The following is a 10,954-nucleotide window of genomic DNA, read 5'->3' as shown; positions in this document are numbered from 1 at the left end:
CCCACAGAGGAGGGAGGCCTATGGGTATCTCCCTTCTAGACCCCTGTGGGCCTCAGTCAGACCTGAACACACACTCCTCGTGAGATCTGCCATAGCCAAATACCACCTGTGCTTTTATTTACTTAATACTTTTCATCCACTCACTTTTTTTTCACTTAAATGTTTTATTTATTTACTTATTTATTTTTACCTGAATGTTTTAAAGGGTAGTTTTGTCCCAAGTGTTGACGTGGATGTGGAGAAATGCAAGCCCTTGTGTATTGTTGGGGAGACTGTAGATGGTGTAGCCACTACGGAAAAATGGTATGGCAGTTACCCAAAAAATTAAACATAGAACCTGTTATATGATCCAGCAATCCCACTTCTGGGTATTTATGCAAAAGAGTTGAAATCAGGATCTTGAGGAGATATTTACACACCCGTGTTCATAGCAGCATTATTTGCAGTAGCCAAAAGGTGGAAGCAAGCCAAGTGTCCATCAGTGCTTGGATAAACAAAACGTGATGTATACATACAATGGAACATTATTCATCCTTAAAGATGAAAGAAATTCTAACACATGCTACAACATGGATGAACCTGGAGGACACTATGCTGAGTAAAATAATCCAGTCACGAAAGGTCAAATACTAACAAAACAAAACAAAACACCCTAAGGGTCAAATACTGTGTGACTCCATGTATGTGGGTCTATAAATGTCTGTATGTATATGCCCGGAGTAGTGAAATTTTATAGAAACAGAAAATAGAATTGTGGTTCCAAGGGGCTGGGGGAGGGGGAAGTGTAAAGTTATTATGTAATGGGGACAGAAATTCAGTTTTACAAGATGAAAAGAGTCTAGGAGATGGATGGTGGTGATCCTTGCACAACAATGTGAATGTACCAAATGCTGCTGAACTGAACACTTACAAACGGTTTAAGATGATTTTGGGTTTTTTTTTTGTTTGTTTTTTGTATTTTTTTACTGCAATTTTAAAAAGGTAGCTTTGTACCACAACTATACATGAAAAGACTCTTTTCCTAAAGGAAACTGTCCATAAAATTAAAAACAATTACACTCCCAAATGAAGGTGTTGTTACCAATGCCCTAGATGTCCATACCTGCTGAGGCTATGCACAGAGACCACCTCATCCCACTCTATTTTAAAGGGCGATTGGAAAGTGCCAGAGAAGTGTTGTAAGTTCTCTAGAAGCAACTCTCTACTTGACAGATTCAAAGTATGGGTACCACATGCTTTAAAAGACCCTTTTAGGGGAGCCTGGGTGGCTCAGTCGGTTAAACGTCTGACTTCAGTTCGGGTCATGATCTCACAGTTTGTGAGTTCGAGCCCTGCATTGGGCTCTGTGCAGACAGCTTGGAGTCTGGAGCCTGCTTCAGATTCTGTGTCTCCCTCTCTCTCTGCCCCTCCCCTGCTCACACTGTCTCTCTTTCTCCCCCAAATAAATAAATATTGACAAAAAAAATTTAAAGAGAAAGAAAGAAAGAAAGAAAGAAAGAAAGAAAGAAAGAAAGAAAGAAAGAAAGAAAGAAAGTCCCTTGTAAGGACAAGGGAGTAGAGTGAATGAGCCTGGCAAGCAGAGGCAGGCCAGGGCATGCCAAGTAAGAGCAGAGCCCAGAGACCCCCAGCAGGCCTGGGGCTATCTGGGCAGGGAACTCCCTGTCTCAGGTGTCTGAACATGAGTACCTTGGTCCCAAGAACTCTTTGCTCTGTGAGAAGGGAGTCCAGCTGCTGGAGGGCCAAAGTAGATACCTCTTCAAGCACTAGGCCCAGGGAGGAGGCCTGGTTATTTTGGTCTAGGGGCTGTACATCCTGGAGGCAAGTAAATAAAGCCAGCCTCAATATGGCCAGGACAGACTAGACAGATGATTGCAGTGAGGAAGGAAGGGAAGATTTAGAGGGAGAAATTGTGAAGGACATTGCTAAGAGTCACCCAAGGACATCTGATATTTTAGCCAACACTGCATCCACACCCTTTGCCTGGAAACAGTGCCTCAGTTTTCCTTTGGGAAGTGGCCTCTTTCTGGGATACTCAGTACATTTGGTTGGGCAAGGCTGACTCCACCCCTTCCCACTATAGGATGCAGGGAATCCAGGCGGGGCCAGTCAGAAGATGCTATCCTATATTAAGTATTGATCCAAAGGATACATACACACAGATTCAATGGGACATATGCACCCCAATGTTTATAGCAGCATTATCAACAATAGACAAATGATGAAGAGAGCCCAAATGTCCACCATCGGATGAATGGATAAAGAAAATGCGGTACACACACACACACACACAATGGAATATTACTCAGCCATCAAAAACAATGAAATCTTGCCATTTGCAACAACGTGGATGGAACTAGCAAAAATAAGTCAATCAGAGAAAAATACCATATGATTTCACTCATATGTGGAATTTAAGAAACACAACAGATGAGCATGGGGAAAAGAGAGGAGAGGGAAACAAACCACAAGAGACTCTTAATGATAGAGAACAAATTGAGGGTTGACAGAGGAGGTGGGTGGGGGATGGGCTAGATGCGCTATGGGTATTGAGGGCACCTGAACACTGAGTATTGTATGTAAGCGATGAATCACTGAAGTCTACTCCTGAAACCAATATTGCACTGTATGTTAACGAAAATTTAAATTAGAAAAAAAAAGATGTTATCCTTCCTCCTCATCAGGGAGCAATAATGAGTACACTGCCTAACATTCTATAAGCTACTGGATTCAGCCACACCTGACTCAAGACCCATCCCACTCTGTCGTTTATGCTTTAGAAGGGTACACAGCTGACAAGATGTGTGTGTGTTGTGGGCTGGGCAGGTCTCACTACAATCTCCTCTTTATCCAGAAAATCTGGAGGTTTCATCTCCTGTAGACAGCCTTCTCAACCCCACAGGTGTTCTTACAGTTCTGGGTGTTGCGGTCCCCCGCGTCCCATTATAGAGGCACATCCCCTCCCCTGCGTTCCTTGGTGTCAATTACATGTGACTGGTAGTTGACCAGCTGAAATCTGAACTCTTCACAGACATTTAACTTTTAAAATTAATTGTAAAGTTTTAACTGTTTTTCTTTTTGCATTCTCGTCGCAAACTTTTCCACAGGCCTTTATAAAGCTCCCCGGCTCCGCACCCTGTGCCCATCACGCCGGGACTAACGGACATGGCTGTGCAAGCTCCGGCCCTCGTGCAGGCGGGCGGGAGCGAGCAGGGCATCGCACGCAAGCGCGCGGGGGCGGGGCTGAGCCCCAGGCCTGCGCTTTGCCGCTCGGCCCCCCGGGAGGGGCCTGGGCAGAGCGGCGGCGAGCGCGCCGGAGGCGGCAGCCGGGCTAGCGGGACTTTGTGTTTCACAGACCCTGCTTCAGGCGCATCCTCTTGGAGCCGCCTCCCAAACCCAGCCGCTGCCAAGCGAGGCGCCCCCGAGTCGGCGGGACCAGACCCGTGGGATGGAGTGGGCCCGTCCCCACGGCCCTCAGGGGGCCCCGAGGAGACCACCGCGAGCTGCCTGACCCGCCGTCCTCGCCCAGGGGCCCATGGGCGCGTCCCCGCGGGCGGGCCGCAGACGTGAGGGCGGCGAGCGGCGGGGCCGCGGCGCCGAGGAGGACCGTGCTCGTGCCCGGCCCCGCGCAGGCCGCGCGCGCGCGCTCCCGCCGCACCGCCGGCCGCGCCCGCCCCGCCTCTCCGCGCCGGCCCTGGAGCCCGGTCCGCGAGCGGCGGCGGCGGCGGCGGCCGGAGGGACGATGAGCGGCGCGGCGCGGGCGGGCCCGGCCCGGCTCGCCGCGCTCGCTCTGCTGACCTGCAGCCTGTGGCCGGCGCGGGCGGACAACGCGAGCCAGGAGTACTACACGGCGCTCATCAACGTGACGGTGCAGGAGCCCGGCCGCGGCGCCCCTCTCACGTTCCGCATCGACCGCGGGCGCTACGGGCTCGACTCGCCCAAGGCCGAGGTCCGCGGCCAGGTGCTGGCGCCGCTGCCCATCCACGGAGGTGAGTGCCGGGGCACGGAGAGAAGGAGCCGGCGCGGGGGCGGGCGGCGGCCCCCGGGAGCCGGGGCGCGGGGGCGGCGGGCTCAGCGCCCCCACCCACCCCGGCCGGACTCGCAGCTCGGCTCCGCTCGGCCGGCGGCCCCGGGGTCCAGGTTTCCGTCGTGTGGAGCCCGGCCTGCCCACGGGTGGGAATGAGGCTCCAGACGCTTTTTTGGGGGGTGGGGGGTGAGGGTGGGGGGTTCCTCTTCTCTTAGAAGGACTTACAAAACGTTCCTTTTCGTTTAGGTAGCTTGTTTACAGGAGGGCATGGGTCTGCGAGTTTGCAGGGACAGTTCAGACAAAGGAGGTGGTGGAAGAGCGCAAAACTAATTCATGGTGGAGGAGGTCTTAACCTGCATTTCTGAATCGGCAGGTTTGTTCCCGAAATCCCAGACTTAACGCTGAATTAGATCTCGAAGGATGAAGGCCCTTTTCTAACGTAAAAACGTGCCGTTTTTCTTAAGTGGCAAGTGGGAGGAGGTTGGTAGAGGAAAATGGGCATCTTCCCTGTTGCTTTTGGCTCCTGTTCTGCCCCAGTAGTTTTACTGTAATTTGACGCCTGAAAATCTCACATTATGAAGAATCTGATACCAATTGGAATTAGTAGCCAAGTTTTCAGGGCATGGGTGCTGACCGAAGGGGAAATAGATAAAATTTTCAAGAATTGTCTTTGAAGCCATTTGGCGTATGCTCATGCTTTCCTATAAACACTGGCTCCGTTTAGTTATTTGTATACAAAACGTATATTTGTATAAATTACTGGTCATGTTTTAAAGGAACCTTTTTTTCCTTTTGATATTTTTTGGGGGTTTTGTTTTTTGGTTTTTTTGCCCACTGCGAACTTTTTGGAAAATGTCTGCTATCTTCTCCACCCCCACACTCATCCTGAGAATGCTGAGAGTGGATTTTTTTTTTTAAGCTGCTATTCATGTTAAGATGACCTAAACAAGGCAGTCTAAATAAGGTAATGATGTTTGTTTTTATACTCTAAAATGTTAAAACATCATGCCTCTTCTGAGATCTGTGTGTGCTAAAGTGCTAAGCTATCTGTGTACTGAGGAAAAAGAATCACGTGGGTCTTTCACTCTAGTTTGCCCCCAATTTAGAAGTGCCTTGTAAAAGTTCATATTTACACCAACGGTCAGGTGCTTAAAATGCATTCTCATCTCCACTTTGTTAAAAATGGCAGTTAGGGTCCCAGCTTGCGGGCAGAAACAACTTTGGTCTTTGGTTCATTTAGTAAATATTTGTGTGCCTGTTCTGTGCCAGTCACTGTAGTTGGATCACATAATGTTGCCAAACTATGGCACTAACAATGGTAGCCTATTTTCTGGTGCGGAGAACCGTGAGGGTCACGTGGAAGGGGAGGAAGAGGAAGAGAGAGAGGCAAGCTGTTCTGGAGCAAGAGTTGGCCCCGTGCAGGGTTTTGAAATACTTGGTTTGTCTTTAGGGCTTGGTTCCCTCGGGCACCCCAAATCCACGATATTCACTTTAGATTCTTGCCTCCAAAGGGTCCCATGTTGTAAAACTACTTGTTGCTTGCTTGTCATCCCCAAACAAAAGCCCCGTCTTTGAGAACTCTTGTTGTAGGTGTTTGAACAGAAGAGTATTGGGAACTAACATGCAACTGATGTGTAGAGGAAGGTTAGTCCTGTTTCCTTATCCCTGGGGAGGTAGCATCACTGTACAAGTAAAGGTTCTGAGTTGTGCTGTGCATATGCTATGTGACACCAGGAGAGCATTGCGTAACCCTGGGAAAGTAAATTGGCCACATAACCTCAGTGTCCTCCACAAAATGGAATGATGACATATTTACCTCGTAAGATTGTTGACAGGTATGAATGGTCCCTGCATTCTTAAAACGAGACTTGTCAACCTGAATGAATGTCTAAATTGGTGAGGTTTTAGACACCCCTCAATGTGAACACGTCAGGGCAGTGTGTGAACGCTGAGTCTGGGGTCGGTTGCCTTCAGTGTCTGTCTTCTCTCCCTATTCTCCATTCTCTAGGAGCTCATTTTCTATTTGCACAACATGAGATTGCTGCATGTTTTCTCATGGTGTGAGTGGTGAGGTCCTACAGGTGGTTTGGGTCTGACTTCCTACTGAGGGGTCTGCACACATAGGTGCTTTCAGTTCAGCAAATAACTAATTGAAATCCTGTGTACCACTGGAGAGGTGGTGGGGCAACAGCAGTGAACAAAACAGATGAAAATTCCTTTTCTTCCTGAAGTGCTAGTTAGGGCCTTTATACATCCGTATACCTGTAAATCATGAAATCCAGGACATTTTCCTACTTTTGCAGCAGGAACTTGGGAATGTATCTTAAAAACAACAATGGTGGTATAAGTCTGTTACGATTACTTGCGTTACATCTGTTATACCTCAGTTAAAAAAAAGTGGCTATTCTTGATTTAGTGAATTTCAAAATTTTATATTTTAATAAAAAATATTACAGTTCTTATGACCTTTTATGCTCTTATAATTTTGAATTGAAGAGAATCTTAGCGTGTTTATTGAGGACTTCCTGTGTGTTGACAGTAAACAAAGTAATGTTCAAATTACAAAGCAAAAAATGTTACGAGACGGAATTCCTGGCAGAAGTAGCTGGGCGCAATAGATGTGAAAATTTTTTTTTCTTTATCTTTTTTTTTTTTTTTTTTGAGCAGGCTCTACACCCAGTGTGGAGCTTGAACTCACAACCCTGGGATCAAGAGTTGCATAATCCCCTAGATGTGAAATTAACAAAGGTGCATTTTTTAGGATAAGTGTTTGGTAGTAATGAATATAAAGACAAAATAATTTCACATTTTCCTAGAGCTTAACATGATGACTCATTTTAAATCTCTGACTTGGTTTGTGAAATATTAGAAACCTTTCTTATTTTGTAGTGCTACTATCAATTAGACATGTATGAATAACTGGATGAAATTTATTTATTCTACACCTTTAAAGGGCAAATAGACAGCTTTTTCTTTAGATTCTTTAGTGTTTTAAAAGTACATTTTTAGAAAGTGTTAAACTTTATAAAACAATAAGTGTTGTACTTTGAAAACGTATTCTTTGTCACTAAATAGAATGCAGATTGAATAGAATGGAGATTCATTTGTTTGGTGTTAACAGATTTCATATGTTTACTGATAATTCATTTTTAGGAATGGGCCTTTGAAGGAACATATCTTGTATTTATTTGCAGATTACAGTTGCTTACTCAAAGGGTGAGCTTAGAACTAGAAACAAATGTAAACTAGCTAGTACCTACTGGGGAGCAGACATTGTAAATGTGCTCTGTGTTTGTGCACACTAACTTTTTGTCTGAGCCTGGAGTGGGGGTTGGGCAGGAGAAGGACCAGTGTTGATGATGTCATTGTATATGCAGATGTGCTGGTGGGAAGAATCTGGTATGAGCCACTTTTTGCTTTGCATAGAAATTTTGAGGATTGGATATTATAGCCTTAACAGTTTTACCAAATGATCAACTTTTGTGGGGAAGGGGGAAGGGGGGCATCTTGCTAACCGTATGGATACAAAAAAAAAAAAAAAAAAAAAGCAAAACTTAGGTTTTTAGGTTTAAGAAAGTAGTTCTTTTGGATGAATCCATTAAACCTGAACATGGTTTTTTAAATTCTGATAAAGAGTAAAGGATATTGATGTGGAAATAAGACCTTGGATGAAAGCCATCATGTAATGTTAGAATTCATAATGGCAAAGGCAAGGACTACTAGATATAGAGATTTCAAAATATTCAGAGAAATAGTAGGTATGATCCTGGGAACAGGGACTGTGAAAGGAAAGAGAATTCAAAAGGAGCTGGAGGTTCTAAAAACCAGATTTTAACATAAATAACTAAGCAAGCAGATAAAGGAGATATATACAATATATTTATATTGAATTTTACAATTGAGAAAATGGTTTCACACACTGTATTTTTCCTTCACTTTTGGATGATCCATTGGCATATAAATATTTGAATATTTTTTAAAAACACATTTGACCTTCCCACCAAATACTCTTCTGTTACCATCCTATCCTCTATTTCTCTTAATGGCAAAGCTTCCCATAAGGGTTGTGTTCATATTTGCTGCCTTCAGTTTTTCCTTCTGCTGTTCTTCACATTGTGAAGATCTTTGATTGCTGTGCCAGTGATTTTGGTAAAGACATGGCATATTTAAATGATCTATTTGACCTGCTGAATCCCTAGGATCTCAGTGTGTGGAATGGTGGGTTGAGACTAAGAAAAAAAGTGAATAGGAAAAAATACATAGCACCGAATTGGGGTGTAAAAAAAAATCACCTGCATTAAAAAGGAGTTGAAGGGAGATAAAGCTTAGCTGCCTGTTGCAGGACAGACCCTCTCTAGTCGTCTTGAATTTGGGTGTCTGGTTCCTGGGCAGCACTGGTCCTGCTTCATGAGGCCAGGTACACCTCTCGTTTATGTTTGATTCTGAATGTGATTTTTAAAAGATGGACAAACCGGGGTGCCTGGGTGGCTTCGTCGGTTAAGCGTCCGACTTCAGCTCGGGTCATGATCTCTCGGTCCGTGAGTTCGAGCCCCGCGTCGGGCTCTGTGCTGACAGCTCAGAGCCTGGAGCCTGTTTCGGATTCTGTGTCTCCCTCTCTCTCTCCTCCTCCCCTGTTCATGCTCTGTCTCTCTCTGTCTCAAAAATAAATAAACGTTAAAAAAAAAAAAAAAAAGATGGACAAACCACAGAGCACTGTTTGAACATTATAAAAGAAAAATCCTTCATTTGAAGGAAGGTTAGATTAAATGACTTCTAAGTTTCCTCCACCTTGATTGAAGTGTGACTATAAAGTGGTAGGACAAATCTTATTTTTTTATTTTTAGAGAATGTGCATGAGCAGGGGAGGGGCAGAGGCAGAGAAAGAGAGAAAAACTGAGACTATCCCGAGCTGGCTCCATGCTCTCAGCACAGAGCCCGATGCAGGGCTCCCTCCATCCCACAATCCTGGGATTTTGACCTGAGCCGAAATCAAGTCAGACACTCAACTGACAGAGTCGTCCAGGCACCCAAGGACAGATCTTTTTGAACAAACCTGCCAGAATATACCTATTAAAGAGAGTGGTCGTCTTTTCAAACCAGTCACATCACCATATGTTTATCCGTTGGTGTACATATATGCACACACATATTGTGCAGCAGTGAAAACAAATTGAAACACTTAGCATTTATTTTGTAAGATTTATTTTGTAAGATCTTTTTGATTGATCAATTTTAAAAAGATGTGCAGTGTATCAAATCTTTGTCTTTTCTAGATAGACTTGAATTTTGACCACAATTGAAAGTTCTTTTGAGGCCATTCTTTTTTATGTGCTTGTGAACTCTCTCTTTAGATATTTTTCAAGAGAGAAGTCTAGTAGTGTTTTAGGCCATCTGTGGGATGAATGGGTAGTCCCCAGAGCAGATTCTTTTGAGTATTTAAGTATATGGTAGTCTTGACTTACTTGCAAAATGAAACTGTTTTTCAGGACCATCAACATTTGCTTGTTTTATCATCCTTATATTATGCACTAGACATTTATTATTTTCTATGAATTGTTGCAAATGCAGCTTCGTTTACTGTTGGAAGCAGTTTTAAGTAAAACAAAGGGAGCTCTTCAAATGCAAAGCAGCATAAGTAAAAAAAAAAAAAAGAAAAGAAAAAAACAGTAAGTACCTACTCTGTGCTTGAGTTGTACCAGTGCTATAGTTTGTGCAGAAGGTGCTGTATGCACTGCCCGCCTAGGAGGGCCTTGTCTGGATGGCACAAACAGAACATACCATTGTAGAAGATGGTGCAGGCTGTTTTGGTGGATGTTGTTCTAAAGCAGGGGTCTGCAGACTACACCCAGGGGACCAGCCACCTGTTACTTTACACAGTTATGGAATACAGCTATAGCCGTTTGTTCACATGTCTTTGGCTGCTTTTGAACTGAGTGGTTGTGACAGAGGAGTCTATGTGGCCTGCAAGCCTAGGCTACTTACTCTCTGGAGCTTTAAGAAAATGTTTGACGATCTTTGTGCTAAAAGTTCATTTCTACCTTAGTTTTTCCCCGTTGAAAACTGTGTTATGAATTTATGGCTGAGAGTTTGATTTCTACATTGCCACAAACTGTGAGCTCCTGGCAGTTAGGGACAATGTCTTCCTTGTTTCAGTCCAGCACCTAGGACTGTGCCTGGCACTAGCAAGCCACTGGAATCTGTGATTGCATTCAGTCTAGCGGTGTTGAGTCTGGTAGTGAAACTGATGGCAGGCTTTGTAGGAAGGTGTTGGGGGCAGGGGTGGGAGTGGCGGGGGGGCTTGATGGACAGAGTATACTGTAGGGCCTCTGTTAGTGTGCTGCGTCGTGAATGGCACGAAGACCAGAAAAGTGGAAAATGACTTGGACTTGTAGTCTAGAAGAGTTTCATTGAAAATGTGGAAATTTGAAGTCAAGCTTGGTTAGTTCTGTTTCTAGCCATAATTGAGTAAAAGGGACCAGTTCACTTCCCCACCTTAAATGACTAGAAAACATGACAAAGTTATGAAACAGCAGTTTTAGAAATAGGTCAACAAAGAGTACAGGACAGTGATCCCTGAGAGAAAGGAAATAAACAGTGGAGCTGTATGACTGCCCCAGCTTACTTACGGCCTGGAGAGTTGCCATGTTGCAGTGCAAGGAAGGGGAATCCAAAGGGAACCTGGTGTTGCCAAAACAGAGTTCAGAGCTCTAGGAGGCCAAGGCAGTTTGAACAGACTTGAGTATGCAAGGAGGTAAAATACGAGAGAGGAGGGAGAGGAGGGAGTCGCGCAGGGAATGAACTCTGGAGAGCTGTGAGGGGTCCCCACGGGTCTTTGGCCAGAGTACTGATCTGCACATTTTATGAAGAACTGTCAGAAATTAGCAGGGGGAATTCTTGGAGTTCCCACAGGGCTTGGAATAGTTCATACTC

At 44.8% G+C, this 10,954-nt stretch overlaps 1 protein-coding gene across 3 annotated transcripts in view; it reads left to right on the top strand.

Annotated features, from left to right (window-relative positions):
• The first annotated feature begins 3,283 nt into the window (after positions 1–3,283).
• The window catches only part of RNF130 (ring finger protein 130), a 146,194-nt gene continuing 138,523 nt past the window's right edge, over positions 3,284–10,954 (top strand). The window contains exon 1 of one of the 3 annotated variants that reach the window (XM_058739678.1): positions 3,284–3,986. In XM_058739678.1, coding sequence (XP_058595661.1) covers positions 3,533–3,986 — 454 coding nt within the window. In that variant the 5' untranslated portion in view covers positions 3,284–3,532. The remainder of the gene's footprint in view (positions 3,987–10,954) is intronic. The other 2 variants (XM_058739688.1, XM_058739668.1) reach the window with 2 other exon arrangements.

This window comes from Neofelis nebulosa, chromosome 1, assembly GCF_028018385.1.
Source record: "Neofelis nebulosa isolate mNeoNeb1 chromosome 1, mNeoNeb1.pri, whole genome shotgun sequence".
Classification (NCBI taxonomy): domain Eukaryota; kingdom Metazoa; phylum Chordata; class Mammalia; order Carnivora; family Felidae; genus Neofelis; species Neofelis nebulosa.
The sequence above is the reverse complement of the archived record's forward strand: the minus strand, read 5'-3'. Positions and strand labels throughout refer to the sequence as shown.